The 20,314-nt window shown below is 40.6% G+C and overlaps 1 protein-coding gene across 9 annotated transcripts in view; it reads right to left on the minus strand.

Moving 5' to 3' along the window:
- The window catches only part of TUT7 (terminal uridylyl transferase 7), a 61,649-nt gene that overhangs the window by 1,884 nt on the left and 39,451 nt on the right, over nucleotides 1-20,314 (minus strand). For 6 of the 9 annotated variants that reach the window (XM_045469905.1, XM_045469908.1, XM_045469911.1 and 3 more), the window contains exons 23-28: nucleotides 16,278-16,325; nucleotides 16,100-16,191; nucleotides 14,377-14,492; nucleotides 12,942-13,267; nucleotides 10,917-10,993; nucleotides 10,495-10,558 (exon numbers count right to left, since the gene is read on the minus strand). In XM_045469905.1, coding sequence (XP_045325861.1) covers nucleotides 10,495-10,558; nucleotides 10,917-10,993; nucleotides 12,942-13,267; nucleotides 14,377-14,492; nucleotides 16,100-16,191; nucleotides 16,278-16,325 — 723 coding nt within the window. The remainder of the gene's footprint in view (nucleotides 1-10,494; nucleotides 10,559-10,916; nucleotides 10,994-12,941; nucleotides 13,268-14,376; nucleotides 14,493-16,099; nucleotides 16,192-16,277; nucleotides 16,326-20,314) is intronic. The other 3 variants (XM_045469912.1, XM_045469913.1, XM_045469914.1) reach the window with 2 other exon arrangements.

Here is a 20,314-nt window from a genome sequence, read left to right on the forward strand (position 1 = left end):
TATTTATATAATTTTGGGGTGGGGAAGTTTCCTAAGCTTTACCTATGAAAAAGGCTTGCTATGCTTACTACTAAAGAATTTACAAGTCAATAGGGAAAAGATGAACACCAACATACAGCTGGGAAAATGAAAAGCAATTTTGGGAAGAGGAAAAAAAAAGCAGGAGTATATATAACAAACATTCAGTATCATTGGGTGATCAAAGAAATGCAAATTAAAATAATTTTTGATCACCAAATTGAAGGAAGATCAGAAGGACAGAGAGGTGGGTAGGAATTTTGCTAAATGAATAGTCATAGAAACCTAATAATAACTTAAGTATGCAAATAACTTAAATGTCCAAAACTTGTGATATGGCTAATGGAATATGAGGTATGCATAGGACAATTAATAACATAAAAAGTTATAAAACCACATGAATAGTATTTTCATAAACATGAAAAATTAAAAACAAATGAAAAATCCCATCAATTATGTTTGGTGCCTCATTTTTCTTATCTGTAAAATGTGGGCCGTACACCTATCCGCATTGGGATTATTGTGAAGAGTAGATCAATTAATACAGATAAAACAACTAAACAGTACCTGGTACACAGAAAGTACTCAATAAATGTTAGCCATTATTAGTGCACTGATAGAAAAAGATGGGAAGACTTTACTTCCAAAACCTAAATAGTTATGCTCTAGAATTAGGTATAAATGGCTCTTTTTTCTTTATTTTGCTTAACTATCTACATTTTCTAAGGTAAACATATTAAGTATGCAAATAGAAATTTATGCCCCACAGAAGCAAACTTTTCAAAGCATAGCATCTAGATGATCAACTCATAGTGAAAAATGAGTGCTATCAGGAAGAAGCAAAGCATTCTCCTGTGGTATTTATACCCTAGAGTATCTACAGGCAACAAATCTTTGATATTCTGAACCGCCCAAAGTATCTAGGATCGACTTTTCATTCAAGGGACAAAAAGTTTATATCACTACACCTCATACTGTACATACAATCCAGATGGGTTAAAGATCTAAACAGAAAAAATAAAGTTTTAAAGGTATTGGAAGAAAATATAGATGGATATCTTATAAGGGAAGAATTTCTTGAAAAAAATTTTTTTTAATATTTATTTTTGAGAGACAGAACACGAGCAGGGAAGGAAGGAGCAGAGAGAGAGGGAGACACAGAATCCGAAGCAGGCTCTAGGCGCTTGAACCCATGAACCGTGAGATCATGACCTGAGCCAAAGTTGGACGCTTAACTGACTGAGCCACCCAGGTGCCCAAGGAAGAATTTCTTAAAGATGACCCTAAAATCACTGAGCCACATGACCATGAAAACTAATCATGTAAAGTCAATCATTTGATTATCTTAAAATTTAAAACTCTGGAATGGCAACAGACACAAGTAGAAAGGCAAGATATACTAGAGGAAGATACATAGAATGTATATAATAAAGGAGCAGTATTCAGAATAAATGAAGAACACTTACAAATTAATAAGGAAACAATAATGCAACAGGAAAATGGGCAAATGATAGGAACAGAGACTTCACAGAAGAACTCCAACTGGTCAGCAAACAAGTAAGATGGGCTAATGATATGAACAGGCAATTCACAGAAGAATAACTCCAACCGCTTAATAAACAAAAACATCACCACAGTCTAGAAAATATACATGAGAAAACCACCAAAGTATTTTTCACCTATCAGGGTTGCTAACATATCTAAACTGAAAATGCACATATGTAATGACTCAACAGTTTGACTTCTAGGTATAAAAACTATAGAATCGCTCATATATGCTCAAGGAGACTCAGAAAAGAATGTTCACTACAGCACTGTTTATAGTAACAAAAAAACAAATGCAACCTAAATGCTCATGTGCTAGGTAATGTATAAAATATTCTGTATTCATACATGGAATACTGGAAAGAAAATAAAACTAAATGTATAAATAGCAATATATATTAATTTCAAAATTACTTCATTAAATAAATATGAAAAAGCAGGTTGTAGAACATTCTTATTACACAGTATAATACATCATTTAAATTAAAAAAATCACCAAGGACACATTCGTTAAAGGCTACATATGCAAGTTTAGAAAAGAACTGGAAGAACATCTGAATGCATAGCAGATGCCTCTGGGGTGGAGGGGACACGATGCATGGAGTGGGTATGGGATGGTAGTCAAAGGGGACTTGTACCATCTTAATGATCTTTTATTAAAAAAAAGATTGAAAAGAAAATGTGAAAAAAATAAAGTCCATTCTCTAATAGATGGCTTATATCTGTATCTTTACATTTTCTCCAAAATGTTCACAAACTGCTCTTTTCTAAGAATAGTACTAACAGTCTTATTACTACATCCCCTATATGTAAAAATAAATCTCCTGGAACCTGAAGAAATTTCATATAAAAAATGTGCATGTAAAAACGTAAAACCACTAGAAATAAAACGTGGATGAACTTTCATGTAATGAGGGGCAAGAACAAGAAATTTACAAAACTATAAGCATGACTTGAAAGGACCTAAAAGTTGGCTAGAATGAAACTACTAAACCAAACAAGCAAGTGACTATGTGGCAAAACGAATCATAAATGAGGCTGAAAGAATAATAAACTGGGATGGTAGCGGTGAAGGATAGAACATGTGACAAAACATGTACGGCTTTCTATGTGGAAAGAGCTAAAAAACAAAGATGAATACCCTAATTGAAAAACACAGAGACAGAAACATGAAGAAATACAAATGAAAACATGAAAAATATGAGCCTTCAATGGAGGATACAAGCCAATTGGCAAAAGGGGCTGTTGCCAAGACGTGAGGGTAGGGGAAACAGGCTGTCAGGGACTCCCTGGGATTGTCAATAATCCCGTTTTGGCATTGCTGGCATCATTGTGAAAACGTGCATACTTTTTAACCTATCGCTCTTCTGACTAGGAATTTATCCTGAGGAAGTAACTAGGCAAATGTGCCTGATAGAGTTTTATATAAACAGTGGTCTTGAAACTCGGGCACGTGTATTACTGAGCCAATGGAACAGGACAAGAGGGCAGGGAGCTTGAGGGGACTTGACGGCAGTGTTCCAAGGCTCTGGGCTGGTTCTCAGGAGGCACACCTGTCTTTCATTCACAGTTCTTCTCCTACTTTAAAAAAGAGTGGCATGTCTCCTACTCATCCAAATATTAATGTGGTATGTGGATCTGGGGTGCTGAAATGCTGGTATCTGTGGTGTGAATGCTTCTAATAAAAACCCCACATTTTTAGCTTTCATAAAAATTACACTGATAGCTGTGATCATCAAAAATTACTTCCTGATGATACATTACTATGTAATTTTTGGGCATTTAGTTAAAAAGAAATGACAATAACTGAGTGGCACTGTTGTAAAACATCTTCCATTCCCTGAAAAAGTATCTGTTATTTTTAGTATCCTATCATAAAGACTACTGAGGTTTCTCAACGGTTGCCAACTATAAAAACAAAAGATTCAGGAAAAAAAAATGGTTAAGGAACATCGTTTCATTCCTGCAATAAATAGTATTGATCCAACAATACATGAATGCATGGAGAAATCCCATCTATCTCACTAAATGGCCATCACATTTGGTATGTGAATATAAAAATTTTGGGGGGCGCCTGAGTGGCTCAGTTAGTTGAGCATCCGACTCTTGATTTCAGCTCAGGTCATGATCTCACAGTCATGGGATCAAACCCTGTGTCGGGCTCCACACAGAGCATGGAGCCTGCTTAAAATTCTCTCTCTCTGCCCCATCTCTGACTTGTGCAAAAAACAAAAAACAAAACAAAAAAAAAAAAAAAAGTTTTTTCACCCATAAAAAGGTCATTTTTAATGAAAATTTGTTAACATTTGATCAATTATATATTCTAATGCAAAACTCAATTTAGAAATTTTTATACTTTGACAAAGATCATAACGATCCAATGTATGTATAAGTATTTTTGTTACAGATGAGTAGGATAGGCTGATTAATAAAATGCTTGAATTTTAATCTTTTTTTCTAGGATTTTAATAAAAAAATTTTTTTATGTTTATTTATTATTTTTGAGAGAGAGCATGGCAGAGACAAAGGGGACAGAGGATCCGAAGCAGGCTATGCGCTGACAGCAGAGAAGCACGATGTGGGTCTTGAACTCATGAACCGCAGATCATGACCTAGGCTGAGAGGTCAGAGGCTTAACTGACGGAGCCACCCAGGTGCCCCTTAAATTTTTATTTTTAAGGAATCTCTATATTCAACATGGGGCTTGAACTTATAACCCTGAGATCAAGAGTCGCATGCTCTACTGACTGAGTCACCTGGGTGCTCCTAAAATGTTTGAAATATATATGATAAAAATATACCACCTTAAGATGGAAGTAAAACAAAGGAATTCAAGGAGGAAAGTTAAATGATATAAAATTTCTGCCTGTTAAACAGCTGTAAATAAATAGTAGCTCATATGAAAAAGCGTATTAATTTCATTTGAAACATTTAAGGCTAATTGAGAAGTTTTATTTTAAAATGTCAATATTTATTTTAAAAGACCCCGGACGTTATATACTTTGTAATTCTAATGAAAATTTAGATATCAACTTAAAAATATATGAGATGTATGGGCTTTCTCCATTTTGGGGGAAGAATATGAAAGCAAAAAAAGTCCTGGAAGACACTGACATACCAAATATTTGAAAATAGCTAGTCCATTAATAAGGAATGATTAAATAAATAATGGTATATTCACATACTGGAATATCAAAAAGGGTATCAAAAAGAATGATCTGTACTCAATAATAAGGTCTCCCCATATTGTTTACAAAGGTACTTCTGTTATTTTATTTTATTTTATTTTTTATTTTTTTTTTTTTTCAACGTTTATTTATTTTTGGGACAGAGAGAGACAGAGCATGAACGGGGGAGGGGCAGAGAGAGAGGGAGACACAGAATCGGAAACAGGCTCCAGGCTCTGAGCCATCAGCCCAGAGCCCGACGCGGGGCTCGAACTCACGGACCGCGAGATCATGACCTGGCTGAAGTCGGACGCTTAACCGACTGCGCCACCCAGGCGCCCCTGTTATTTTATTTTTTAAGAGATTTTGTTTTTAAGTAATCTCTACACCCAACTTGGGACTTGAACTTACAACTCTGAGATCGAGAGTCACATGCTCTACTGACTGAGTAGACCCTTTTTTTTTTTTTTTTTCAGTAGGCTTTTAAATTCTGGTCAAGGAAAAAAGTTATACTAGTATATATACATCATTATGAGGGAGAAAAGATACCACCAATCTCTTACAACATCTCCAGTTTTTAAGATTTCAAACCATGAGATTAAAATGGAATAAATGAAGAGACAGATGTAGTTTCTTCTTGTTGAAATGTAATTTTCTTTGCAAAATAGGGGAGGATTAAGGAATAGAAAAATGTTAGTTTTTTGAGATTCTCATACTGAATAAATTGTTACATGTAAACCAGAGTAATTCACTTAAGCATAAAAATCAGTTGATGGCTATGGTTCTACAACCTCCACGTACTCCTGTTTTTTTTGTTAAAAACTTCCATTATACATTTGTCCTCTAAGTTAGAAGAGGTAAGTAACAGTGGGGCAGGTTTTGTTTACAACAGTAACAAGGCAGTGATAACTTGAGGGATAATATGTGCCAGATGCTGTGTGAAGGGCTTTCTGTAGATGAAATTAATCCTTACAATTGCCCTGTGAGGTGTTAGCCCCAATTTATGAATAAGGAAACTGAGGCACAGAGGTTCAGTCAGCCAGCAAATGGTTGGGCTGTACTTCAAACTCAAGTATGTCTGACCTGAAAGCTCATATTCTTGACCATTCTCCCACTTAGTTTTCCTTGTTCTTTCAAAATGTGTACACCTCTTATCAAGACTCACGGGACATCTAAGGCATTGTGGCAGCTGTGTGTGTGAGGCGGCGGGGAGTCACAGTGAAGAACACGGGAATTCACCGAACTGTCTATCCACCGCTCTTCCCATTTGGGAGTTAAGAATTCTATACAGCCTAGTAGAAAGGAATGGAAAGTCAGGAAAGAGAACTTGGCCGAGTGCTTATTAGGGGCTGGGTGTTTGAATCTCAGGGTCTGATGGGCTAAATGGTGCTGTCAGCACTGGTAGATGAGACGTCTGGAGCCCAGAGAAGCCGGGCTCTTGCCTACGGCCAATAAGGCTAATAGGAGAGAACAGGGGCTGTCCTACCAGCAGCTCGCTGGGGGGCTACCCGTGCACCACACATTCAGCAGTGTGGAAAAGAGCAGCTCTGGGGAAATTTAATACTACTTACAGTCGAGACATATTTCAGATTTATAATATAGATAATTTGGGTAAATATACTGTGGGTAAATTTGACAAGTCTTAATAGCTATCATATACTTACTTGAAGAGTTCAATTAAGATCGATTTTAACCACCCATTAATGTTTTCTTTTTTTTTTCTGGTATGAAGTAGACATATTTATTGTAATAATTTTTCTTCTGTAGCAAATGCAAGTTTTAAGTTTTACAGTTGCTCAAAATGTTTATAAATATGCAAGTCTTATGCAGAAGATAATTACAGTAATCCTTATTGTCAACTGGTAATGCCGTTTCCAGGTATATGTCTGGATGTCCAACATCTGTATTCTTCCCCCACTTACAAACAATTTATAAAATCACAATAAACTTCTACATTCAAGATGTGTAAAAACCTTCAGCAGGAGCTATGCTGACGGATGCAGTGTAGGAGCATTGATGCAATCACCATCCCTACAAACTTCTGGGCTGCTTGCTACACACAGGTGCTGTCCTAAGTGCTTTCACATGGATTTCTCAACATCCCTACAAGTCAGGGATGATTATCCCCTTGTAACAGATGAGGAAACTGAGTCAAGTAGAGGCTAAGCAGATTTTTCAAGATCACAGAGCTAGAAATCACACCCTGCAATCTGCCTGTAGAGGTGATGTTCTTCAACACCCTGACCTTAGCAAAAGGAGCATCTTGATGAAGCAAGGATCGGTACTTTTCCTATGTGTAATGTTCTGGAAGTATCTGTTCAAGGCTGAATCTCGTAAAAACAACATTCTTTTGGCTTGTTTACATACGGTAACTCTGTGACCCTTAAACTCTCGCAGGATCTATGGGAAGTGATCCCACAAACGGCAGTGGGTCTGTTTCCCACATCTGGCTTTCAGAGGCTGCTTGTCACCCTCCTCCTCTGTCCTTCGTGGTTGCTCTCACTGTCCATCAAATTGGCTCACGACAGGGCCCCGTTCCCATTTCACTTCTGTTTGATTTTGGAGGTTTCCCACTAGAACTCTTCTTGTTTTTACATCCATGCATTCCACTGAGAACAATTACATCTTCCCTGGAAACAGCTGCTCCTGCGTTTTCTCATAGAGCCTCCTGAGTCCTTTACCTTTTCGCACACCATTCCCTTTTTAGGTAAGGGGAGTAATTCTCTCAAGATTTCTGGTTCTTTCTCTTTGAATCACCTGACCTCTGTACCAACCTAACGCCCATTCCTCTTATATTGTAATCGTAAAGAGATTTGAGGTCACTTCACATGTTTTCTACAATCATTACACAAAACAGACCAAAAAAAAAAAAAAACAAAAAAAAAACCAAACCCTAAAATTCACATGGCAGAAAAAGAAATGCCTAATCCTATTATTGTATATACTTGAGATACTTCATCTCCATCCTGACAGAAATGGAAGTAGATAAATAATTTCATTATTCCATTTATTTTTCTCTTGTTAACAACATTCCAAGTAGAGACAACCAAACACTCCTTGTCTGGAACTCTCTTTGCTTTCCCAGGGTGGGGTCACTGCGCCCCAGCTTATTTCAGGCTGGGTGGGTGAGCACAGGGAGGCACTCTCTCTACCGCGGGGGCTCAGAAGGCTGCCCCGGAATTGGGAGCGCTATTTCTCAGTGACGGTAGAGACAGCTTGTCTCTTCACATTCTAACTAACACAGCCACTCTCCAATCTAAAAACAGTGTGCCCACAGGGGCGCCTGGGTGGCGCAGTCGGTTAAGCGTCTGACTTCAGCCAGGTCACGATCTCGCGGTCCGTGAGTTCGAGCCCCGCGTCGGGCTCTGGGCTGATGGCTCAGAGCCTGGAGCCTGTTTCCGATTCTGTGTCTCCCTCTCTCTCTGCCCCTCCCCCGTTCATGCTCTGTCTCTCTCTGTCCCCCCCCCAAAAAATAAATAAACGTTGAAAAAAAAAATTAAAAAAAAAAAATAAAATAAAAACAGTGTGCCCACATTACACATACAACATATATGGACCGAGCATAAAATATTGAGTTGCTTTACACTACATACAAAAATGTCGTTATATCAATGAAGTTTTAAAATTTCAGAAACTATATAATCAAGTTAAAAAGACTACACGTGCTCTATTTGCTTATACAATTTCCCTTCTTTAAACCTACTTTATTGAAACACACACACACACACACACACACACACACACACACACACGGCAAAGTTACTAAGAGGGTCTTCAGGCCAGAACTCAGAATATTTGTATCAAGTTTAAAGTTTCATCCCTTCTTACTAAAAAAAGCTAAAAAAGTGTCTCAGTATATTAAAGTTACTTTGTTTTTCCTCCCACCACCCCTCAATTTCTCCCTTTCCCTTTCAGGATCAAAAGCATACTTGAACACCATAAGGGCCTTCAGAGCCTCCTGATCTTGCCGTCCTTTGAGCATCTGTCCACAGGCCTGGCAGGCCGGAAAGGATGCTGGGAGGTCTGGTTGCCCAGACTGGTTCCAGCGCTTCTCACCAGAAATCCCTGCAATCAGGTTTTTGTCCTCTCCACTCCAGAGGCAGGGCTCTTTTCCGACTCACTGGTGACTTCTGCACTGCCACATGCAATGCTTACTGATCAGTCTACACCGCCCCAGACTTCCCAGCAGCAGCACCCACACATGGCCAAGCCCTTCTCTGAGACCCCTTTTCCACTGGACTCCAGGAGCCGGCTCACTTGTTCCCTCACTGACCGTCTTCTGTCAGTCTCCTTTGTTTATTTTGAGCCTCTAAATGCTTTTCTCTTTTTGTTCTGTGTTTACCTCGGAGGCGATCCCACTCCTACCCAGGCCTTCAAATACTATTTCTGCCCTGACAATACTCAAGTCTCTATCTTCAGCCTAGGCCTCTGCTCTGAACGCCCAGCTCGTACATCTCATTGGCTACCTGGCATCTCTACTCAAACACCCAGCGGCCAAATTTACATGGCTAAGGCTGGACTCTTTGTCCCCAAATCTGTTCTTCCTCTTTCTCTGCACAGGAAGTCCCACTTCTGGTCTTCTAGTTGCTCAGGCCAAAAATCGTAGTGTCATCTCGGGTGCATTCTGTCCTATGCAATCATCCAACCCAGCAACAGACCATGTTGGCACCACCTTCAGAATATCCAGAGCGTGACCAGTCCTCGAGTCCCCTGCTGCTTCCACCTGAGTGTGAGCCCGTGCCGGCTCTCCCCTAAGCTCCAGCAGGAGCCTCCTCGTGGCTCTGTTGCCACCCTCACCTCTGCCCAGCAGACTTTTACAACGGGAACCTTTGCCATCAGAATTCCCACAATACCGCCTGTGCTCCAAAGCCTCCAAAAGCTGTCCATCTCATGGAGAGAAAGAAAGCCATTCCTGCCAGCGCTCAAGGCACCTCATGATCCAGATCCATCTACCCTGACCTCATCTACCACCCCTCCCTGCTCACGTCACTCAGTGACACGGGGGGACAATGTGGTTTTCGTTCTGTGGTAACAGTCTAACTCCAACTTCCCCTAACTTGCCCCTCTTTTTATTTCTTTGTGTAAATGTTACTTCATCAGAGACGCCACAGTCCTATCCAGCATTCCCTTCCCCTTCCCTGCTTTGTGTTTCTTAGCACCTGTTGCCATAGGGAATATTTACACCTCTCTTCTGACAAGGATGTGGAGTAAATGAGAGAAGGGGCTGGTCCACTGCTGTACTGTCAGTGTTGAGGCCCATATTCTGTGCTTAGAGGCTGGGCGGTAGGGGGGTGGTGGCTTAATCACTATTTGTTGAAGGAATGAATAAATGATGCAGCCGAGAGAAGGAGAGGGAGGGGGGCGGAGAGAGAGAGAGAGAGAGAGGAAGAGAGGAGTTCAGGCCAACAATTTCTTTCTTTCCTTACTTTTGTGTATGGTAGATAGTCTCATGAGGAGAACATACTGCTGACAAGACAGTGGCAATTTCAAATCAGAAACAAAAAGCGTGGAAGAGGAACAAATAATTAAAGGCTATGGTTCTTACTTAGGGATGATATAGGAACCACCTTAGAGCACAGGCTCAAGCCTAACCTCTGAAGGGTGGGGGGAGGGCAGCTGTATTTGTAAAGGTTCCCCAAGTGATTCTGACGTCCAGTCCCTGTTAAAACCACATACTCAAAGGAAGCATCTCAAAAGGCATGTGGTAAACTATGCAATAAATAAAATAACACACATTTGTTTGTTTTTTTTTAAACCCACATACCTGACTGGGGACTCAAAAATATGGTTGTTTTTTGTTTCTTTTTGTCTTCATGTAAAAGCACTGCCTAAAAAATGAAATAGACTGGTTTACAAAATCGAAAGGAAGAGCATCTGAAACAGCCTTAAAACCGTAACCATATCCAGAGAGGGCTGAAATTAGGCGTGTGGAAGGCAGAACTCTGCAAGTTAATTGAAAAGCAAGACAGAGACTCAGGAGCCCTGGAAGCGCCCCTGCCATCGGCACACAGCAAGCCTCACCACACGCGGCACGGGGGTGCTGAGGGAGGAGCCAGGAGCATTAGCCAAAAGGAAGAGGCCAGGGCCTGGGGCGCCCAGCACCTCGCCGAGGACTAGCGCTCGGGAAGTGCGTGCTGACAGACAGATGAGCCAAGGGCTTCCTGCTCAGGTCTGAGCTAGGTTTACCTGAGCAAATGTGCCAGTTGGTCTCAAGGGACTAGGTGGAGAAGGGGATCCAAACACACAATCTGATTTAGACATACCTGAGGAAAAAATGAGCACTTTTTGTTCTCACTGTAAAATGAAAGCAGTAGCCCTGTTTTCAAACTTTCACAGAACATTTTTCTGTGGATGTGACAGAAGTTCCCACTGAGTATACTGTGTGGACAAAATAACGTATTTGAAGAAACGAGAGGGGGCAGCATAATTTTCGGACAGGAAGAAGCAACTGATTTACTCTGAGTTGCTGCTGGAGGAAACGTCCCGTTCTCTACTCCCACTCCCCCCTTCCTATCTACCCATCCCTGCCCCGGGATCCCCCTGGCTCTCCCTGACTTGCTGCTACTGCCCCTGCAGCCTTCCAGAAGCACCGCTCTACCTGGAGAACTTCACTAGTAGACAACATAGAACTTGCTACCAACTGGGAGGAAGAAACCCATCAAAGCTGGGGGGATGCAGTGGCATCCCTTCACCTCTGTGTTGTACCCAAGAGGAGCATGATGATAATGTGCTTCGTGCTACTAGTAAACACACACTGCCCGTTCTTCAGAAGGGTCTACAAAAATAACTGGTCGAACTTCATTACGTCTTATCTATGCTGTTTCCAGTTTCCTCATCTGTAAACTGGGGTTATTGATACCGCATCTCATGGGGCTGGGGAGAAAATCAGAAGAGACTGCCCGCGTAAAGTACTTAAAATAGTGCCTGAGTGAACGTTAGCTATGGCTATTATGTTGATTTCTCTTAAATAGATTTACTCTTATAATCATAAAAGATCTGGTCTATGTAGCACGTCAGGGCACAACGAGTTTGAATTTAAATGTGTCTGAGTTCCTTAGAAGCAGGGCAAGCTGTAACTTCCATAAGCACTGAAGTCCTATTTTAAAACCAATAATTAAATAATTTAAAAATATACTTTCCATATAAAGCTCCTTTAAAAAAAAAATAAGTGCTCTAAAAATCTTGTCTTTAAAAAAAGAGACACTATATTGCTGCTATGATATAATAAAATGGAAGAGAGGTACGAGTGTTCCAGGGACAATGACCGTAGAGTACTTTAAGGGAATTGTCAGCAGTGCTGACTTTTTTCCACTGTCCATACACATATGCAATTGAGGACAAACATGAAAGGTTACTACTTTAATCTAGAAAACGACTTCCCCGGGTTTCTCTTCTATGCCAATCAGATTCCATCCACTCTCTCAGGTTTGTTCGGAGAAACAAAGTGAGGGTGTGTAAACCGCTCTGTAAATCCTAACTTTTTATACGTACACAGAAGGTACCCCCACTGCTAACAGTCTGTTAAAAAGATGCCCAGAGTGGACACTTTACCCATTTAATAGAAAGGGTCAATGCAGATCCAACAACTCAAAGGGACAAGAAGTATGGATGATTTTCAAGTACGGACTGGTCATCTATCTTTCTCATCGTAAGAATAACTGCTCGCTGCAGGAAAGTATTAAAACAGTCACATCCTCCTCTCTTCCGCGGTTAGAACCACCAGTCGCCGTGTAACAGAGTTCCTTTCAGTGCCTTTTCTAGGCGTGTGCATGTACACAGGTAAAGAGAAGTACAAGTGGCTCACTATCCACAGCTTGGGGTCCTGACATGATTCTGCTGTGCCTCCCCCACGGCCAATCACTTCCAAAGCGCACCTACTGAGAAGTGAAGCTCAAGCGGCGGCATGTTTTCTGGTCACTCAGGCTAGGGTTTCTAGGCACTGGGGATGACTGGGTTTTCCATTCACTGATCATCTTAGAAAAGTCAACCAAGTGACTTTTATAAGCCTCTAAATGAAACCGGGAATAAGTTTAAGACATCTAGAGGGTCAGGGTTAAAGGAGAGGGAGGGATCGCTTTCTTCAAAACGAAATCTTCCTCAGTAAGTAGGTTTGTTAAAGAAATAAATATATCTAAAATAGTAAAGGACTTTAAAAGAGAGATCTCCCTTGAGATGCGAGGGCAAACATCGAGGTATGACCGGTATCCATACCTGGAGAGCCTTTAAATTGCGGGCATTCCTTTTTAATGTGCCCTTCTCTTCCACAAATAAAACAACGTTTTTCTCGTAAGTCTTTGTCATCCTGCCTCTTCCATTTTTCCACTGGTGGCCTGAGGATTTTCTCTCTGCCCAGGTCGACAGCTGTCCTCACTGGCTTGGCTTTCTGAGGCGTGCACTGCACGGGCTTCTCTTCTTTTGTCAACACGTCCCTCTCTGTGTGCTTGTTCTGAATGTCTTTGTCCTCTTTGCTCCTCTTCTCTTTGTTCTCAGGGTATCTTTGGTTCAGGGTATCTTCCTGATCACGCCGCCGCCTCACTCTAGAAGATGATATAACACCAGTAGGAAAAATCTAGACAGACATCTGACCAAATATTAAGAGCACTCCAGGTTTGGGAGATGACCAGAAACAGAAAGTGTCAGAGGGAAAAACAAGAATTTAACAAATGTAAGTCCGTCTGCTCTATCAAGAAGCAACCTCAGGGTGATGGTGTAGGTTTTCTTTTTGATTTTCACAGTTACTCTAGTGCCATAAAACCAGGGTTTGCAGTTAGTGGAACTCCCTGGTTTAGTACCCTACTGTGATACGGATGTGATGAAACTCGAATTCTCCTTGGGGTAAATTCTTGAAATTCTGCGGCCCATTCTTTACTAGGCACTAGAAATTTAAGCCATGGAAGTTCCAGTCCACAAGGAAACAAGGGTTAGGAGATTTATGTTCTTAAAACGTTAAAAACATTTCTTTCTTGTCGTATCAGTGATCAGTGACTATTATCTCAATAAAAAACCAAACTACTAAATAAGAGCCTCAAATTCTAGATGGTACCTTATTTTAAGTAGCATGTTTTTTAAATGAGTATTGTTGTCCAGCTAAGACCACACCACCCAAAACAACAGTTTGTCCCAAGCAAGCAACCCAAACCTCCCCCCTCCCCGACCCTCCTGCAAACATCACCAGAAGCATGGTGACCAAACTGAACGGCTTCGCCACGGCAATTATTAAGGGTTAAACTGCATACAAGTGAAGAGCCCTATCTGGCAATAAACTGTAGACGAGTCTGGTACAGCTCAGTTCCTGTATACTGGAAGTGTCACTGATGTCCTGAAGGAACTCATTTCACTTTTCTCATCTCTTCTTTCACCCTGTTGGAGAGGCTGGTGACCGAATGGCTGAGTAACAACTGGGGCAGTGACCAAAATGAGGAAAGGGGACCAGGCCTGGAAGACTGTTATCTGGAAACTCGAGGGACTTCTGGTCATCCGTGCTTAAAGGCGTGTTTTAAATCACTTCATATTCATGGCAAAAAATCATTTATCTGAGAACTGCTGGATTTAACACAAGTTTATTTTCTGTTACAACAGAACCTCATTTAAAAATTGGTACAATAAGAAAGTAAAACAGAACCACCCCTTTTGAACACGGACTTACTTTCTCCTCATAGGACAATCCTTCATGAAGTGTCCAATTTTCCCACAAATTCGGCAACATCTATCATTTGGTGCCAGCTCTCCTTCAGTTAGCACTTCTGGATCAAAAAAGTATTCCTAGCGGAACATACATATGGAAAACTATGAACGATTAATGTGAGGTCAAAACACAACAACTAACCAGGTATCGATCGGAAAACTTCTTTTGAATAACGATTACTATACTGCTTAGGGACAGTTTTACCTAAATTTCATGTTGGTTTATTCCTTTTCATCCTGTGGCCCACAGTTTCACCCTAACCATAAAGGGAGCCTGTTTTTCCAGGACATTTCTACACGAGAGCATCACACATGCCTGTGAGTCAGCTTCCCCAGGACGCGGGGGAAGCCGCGGCCAGCTACGAAGGCTTCGCTTTCTCATAAAATGAAAAGGCTAGAACCCAATAAATTGAGGATTATGATTTGCATTACACAGACTACATAGAGCAAAAGAAAGGAGCCATGTGTTGTTGCTTTGTTTTGTTGTGGCTTTGGAGAAACACATCAGAAGGAAGGAAAGACAATGGCTGGAGTGAAGCCTCCTTGCCACTGAAATTAAGGTGAGGACCGGAAGGGAGCACGGGCATCACCTGAGAGCCTGTAAGAAATCCAAGTCTTGGGCCCTACCCCAATCTCCTGGATTAGAATCCCAAAGGACAAAACCCCCAAGAAGATCTGCTGGATCAAGTTTCAGAAGCCTTGGCGTAGAGGGCAGCCGTGGCATATCTAGCCAAAACGAGACGCACAGACACGATCCAGTGCTGAGGATACCCCCATACTCTTAATACACTCATGTGCTTCAGGCTCGTTTAAAAAGTCTTTATAAAGAAAATTAGTGAAGGAAAAAAATAATTTTATTTTTAACAGAAAACCCTCTAGTTTTTGCTCACTGAAGGGAATTTTTGTGCAATTTGGCTTTGTTTTTAATGAGTCTGGTCCCATAAAAATCTTGAGTATCAGGTTACAGGACACCAGCGAGCTTGCCAGCACAAGTGACACTGTCTCTCTCCTGGTCCCACTAAGAGATGCATTACTCTCAAGTAGACTGAAGGATCTAGACTCCATATGAGCAGGTGGAGGACCCTTAGCTGTGTGCGAGCTGGGCTTGGCACAGGCTGGCACGGAGCTGAATGCTGCTGGAACAGCAGTGCCATCTATGTGCGTTACCAAGGAAAAGCAGCAGCGCCAAAAGGCCTATTTTCCCACCCAAATTCCACATGTGGCTATTTCTCCCTGTTCTCCTGATAAATGGCCTCAGAATTGGGATGTTTAGAAAAAGGTTTTAGGGATTACTTTGTATTGCAACTGTTTATCTTGGCTAGCTTCGCCAGACTTTCAAGAGTATTTATTACTGGAGTCATGTGTACAAATTAGGTGCTTAATAAAGGCTTTTACTTTTTATTTATTTTTCAAATAAACTTAAAAAAGTATTTTTTAATGTTTATTCACTTCTGGGAGAGAGACAGAGCATGCGTGGGGGAGAGGCAGAGAGAGAGAGGGAGACAAAGAATCTGAAGCAGGCTCCAGGCTCTGACCTATCAGCACAGAGCCTGATGCGGGGCTTGAACTCGTGAACCATGAGATCGTGACCTGAGCTGAAGTCAGATGCTTAACCAACTGAGTCACCCAGGTGCCTTAATAAAGGCTTTTAGAATTGTTTTTTGGTATTTCCAATGGACACTTACCATTTTTGACGGGTAGTCCTTCGGAAATCCTTTGACTGGAATACCAAACACTCTTCTACCATTAATAAATGCTTTCATTATAAAATTTGTCACTGAGAAGAAAAGAGTTAAAAGTGCTCAGTTAGATGGATTAAAAGGAAAAGGGACCACATTAACATTTATAAACAAAGCAACTTACTTTTCCTCGACAATCCAGCTCCAAGATTGTGATTCAAATCAAAGGGATCTACATAAAAACAAGTTAATGAGAACAAAAAAGATAATGAAATAGGAAATGCCACTATTCATACATTAACGTGTGCATAAAAGACAGAGGAAGTATTACATACTCTATCATTAATAAAAGTACAGTTGACCCTTGAACAATGTGGGGGATAGGAGCACCAACCCCCTACATGGTCAGAATTCCACACACATATTTAGAGTCCTGCAACACTTACTACTAATAGCCTACACTTGACCACAGCCTTCCCTATAACATAGTTGATTAACATATATTTTATATATGTATTATATACGACAGCCTTATAATAAAGTAAGCTAAAAGAAAGAATATGTCGGGGCACTTGGGTGGCTCAGTGGGTTAAGCATCCAACTCTTGGTTTCAGCTTGGGTCATGATCTCATGGTTTGTGAGCTCGAGCCCTATGTCGGGCTCTGTGCTGACAGGTGTGGAGCCTGTTTGGGATTCTCTTTCCCCCTCTCTCCCTGCCCCTCCCCTGCTCCGTCTCAAAATAAATAAATTAATTAAAAAAAAAGAAAACATTAAGAAAATCATGAGAGAAAATATATCTACAGTACTGTATTTATTGAAAAAAACTCACATTTAAGTGGACCCACGCAGTTCAAACTCGTGTTGTTCAAGAGTCAACTGTGTTAAATGACTTCCTTTTTAATGAGTTTCAAATGTGTAATACAGCTAAGTAATATATATTCCTAAATATAAGTCAAGTGTTTTCTCGAAAGTGTCCATCAGAAAAGAAGGTGTTACTTTATGTTTGATTCTCTATAGACTCCTTCCTATTATGAGGAGTTGCTTCACTTTAAACAACAAAATATTGTTTGGAGAAGACCTATTAATCGAATATTATCTAAGGGTGCTAGTTTGGGAGGCATATAGAGATCACAAATAGACTTAAAACATTTTAGCACTGGATGTTCCTGCTAACTAACAAGCATTTTAAGGATCACATCAGTCATCCTGGAGATCATAAAACACAAGATAAATTAAGACACACACACATACACACACACACACACACACACACACACACACACACCCCTGCCCTATGCTACTCAGACCTCAGTTTTTAGTAAAAGCTTCATGAAGGACACCCATATGATCTTAAATGTGTGCATCTTAAATGCACTAGGTAGGTATATATATATGTTGGGTTCTGGAATATTATTTATTAGATGACCCAGAAAGTGGTAGGAAAGATGGGAAAAAAGGCTGATGTCAAAGATTTATTTGAGATCTGAATAAATTTGTTCATGAAATAAAATGGAGGTAAAGCACTATTTCTAATTTAAAATACTATTTTATGTATGATTTAATACATACATAATAATTCATGCTTTGAATGTTTAATTATTTCCAATAAATGCCTAAAAATATTCAAGAAAAGCAATGGAAAAAAAAACCCCAACCCTTTTCGGGGATTATTAAGAAAATGGAGGACTGCATGCATACAATATATACAAGAAGAAAAAAGATGGGGCATCTGGGTGGCTCAGCTCGTTAAGTATCCAACTCTTGGATTTCAGCTCAGGTCACAATCTCAGGCTTCATGAGATGGAACCCCATGTTGGGCTCTGCACTGACAGGATGGAGCCTGCTTGGGATTCTCTCTCTCTCTCTCTCTCTCTGGCCCTCCTCCGTTCTTTTTCTCTCTCAAAATAAATAAACATTAAAAAAAATCTTTGAAAAGGAGTAAAGAAGTAAAATGAGGCATCTTTCTGGTTGTCTGTTATGCTTTTTTTTTTAATTTTTTTAATTTTTAAATTTTTTATTTTTTTTATTATTATTTTTTATCTGCTATGCTTTTAATGTGCAATAAATGGGGCACACCATTCGGGATAAAGACTCAGTAGCACGTTACTGGAGTACAGAAGCCTTCACTCAGTTTGACCCTACACTAACAACTGCTTTCAGAAGGTTACCTTCCTAGTAGGTTTGGTCACATTTTCTTCTGGTAACTTGTACGTGTATTTTTGGTTGTTGCTTAATGTAGCAGAGATCCTATAATAGTAAGCTACTGTACAGTAAAAAACATCACTGTCACCACCACCCCTGAAATTCCTCCATTCTAGAAGAGCTGGTTAAAAGTCTTCCTTCTAAGGGTGCCTGGGTAGCTCAGTTGATTAAGCTTATCTGGCTCTTGATTTCAGCTCAGGTCATGATCTCATAGTTTCATGGGTCCGAGCCCCAAATCGGGCTCTGCGCTGGTGGTGCAGGGGGCCGCTTGGGATTTTCCCTCTTTCTTTGCCCCTCTTCCACTCACGTGCTTGCATGCGTACTCTTTCTCTCTCAAAATAAATAAATTTTTAAAAAAGTCTTCTTTGTAACTTAGCCTATTACTAATGATTCATCTGAAAGGAATGTAAAAATGAGAAGATAATGAGACTTTAAAAATTAAAAACAATATATGAACAATTGGAGACAGTAAGGACCCACTGTGATAATGGAAAGGTTTAAGACAAAGTTCTGTTTTTGACATATGACATCCTAAAAAGTTAAAGTCATATCTAAAGCCATAGTGATCTGAATTTAATTTTACAAATGTTCACAGTATCTTAATACTGCCAACAGGCAGAAGTAATGACGGAAACATAACCTAAAGTAACACACATGATTTAACGAATATAAGTGTATTTCCAAAAAAATAAAAAAGATTAAAACCAATAAAATATTTTTTAAGCCATTTCTCAGTTCAGTTTTAAACATTTAAACTCCATTTTGACCCTAAAATTAAAATCCCACAAACTGGAAGGGTGCCTGGGTGGCTCAATCAGTTAAGTGTCCAACTCTTGGTTTTGGCCTTAGGTCATGATCCTGCAGTTGTGGGATCGAGTCCCATGTTGGGCTCCGTGCTGAATGTGGATGCTGCTTGGGATTCTCTTTCTTTCCCTCTGCCTCTCTCCCCCACTCATTCTCACTCACTCTCTCTCTCAAATTAAACAAACAAACAAAAAATATATAGTAAACAATTGACTACAAACATACATGGCCCACGGATCCTTGCATTCAATGGAAGAAAAGGCTTCAGCATGGGCAAAAGAAATGCCAAAGTTTACATATAATTACTTGTAGGTAAACCCCTTCATCAATAAATAGCAAATAAGGATCTTGAAAATTCAATTAGTGCCCACTTTTCAAACCCTCAATTCAGAAGGTGTTAAAAGTCCCACTCTCTCTCTTTCTTTTTTTTTTAAGTTTATTATTTTGAGAGAGAGAAAAGAGAGAGAGAGAGAGCGTGAATGCACAGCAGGGTAGGAACAGAGAGAGGGAGAGAGAGAGAATCCCAAGCAGGCTCTGAGCTGTCAGCGCAGAGCCTGATGCAGGGCTCAAACTCACGAACTGTGAGATCATGACCCAAGCTGACATCAGGAGTCAGATACTTAATCAACTGAGCTACCCAGGCGCCCCAAAAGTCCCACTCTTTTAAAGCTGCCTTATCTCTATTGCAAACTTATTCTCCAGTAAGTGTTCAACAAAAGTCAAAGATGTGTCATGGTCAAAAGAGTTCTGAAGCGGGGAGAAGCCCCACAGGATGACACCAGTCATTTAAAAATGTCTTTTTTTTTTTTTTTTTTTTAATTATTTTCCTAGTGCTTATTTATTCTGGGGTGGGGGACAGGGAGGGAGGGGGAGAGGGAGAGAGAGAGAGAGAGAGAGAGAGAGAGAGACTGAACACGCAGGGGAGGGGCAGAGTGAGAGAGGGACACAGAATCCGAAGCAGGCTCCAGGCTCTGAGCTGTCAGCACAGAGCCCAATGAGGGGCTCGAACTCACAAGCCATGAGATCATGACCTGAGCTGAAGTTGGATGCCCAACTGACTGAGCCACCAGGCACCCTTAAAAATAACTCTTCATCCTGGAAACAGACAAGTGTGCTGATGTGGACAGTAACAGAACGGCAGTGCTGCACATCCCAGCTGGTGGCTCCCTGCCGTTCTCTGCAGGGATGGAGAACGACGCCCTCCTAGTTCAAACT

Source organism: Leopardus geoffroyi, chromosome D4 (genome assembly GCF_018350155.1).
Source record: "Leopardus geoffroyi isolate Oge1 chromosome D4, O.geoffroyi_Oge1_pat1.0, whole genome shotgun sequence".
NCBI lineage: Eukaryota > Metazoa > Chordata > Mammalia > Carnivora > Felidae > Leopardus > Leopardus geoffroyi.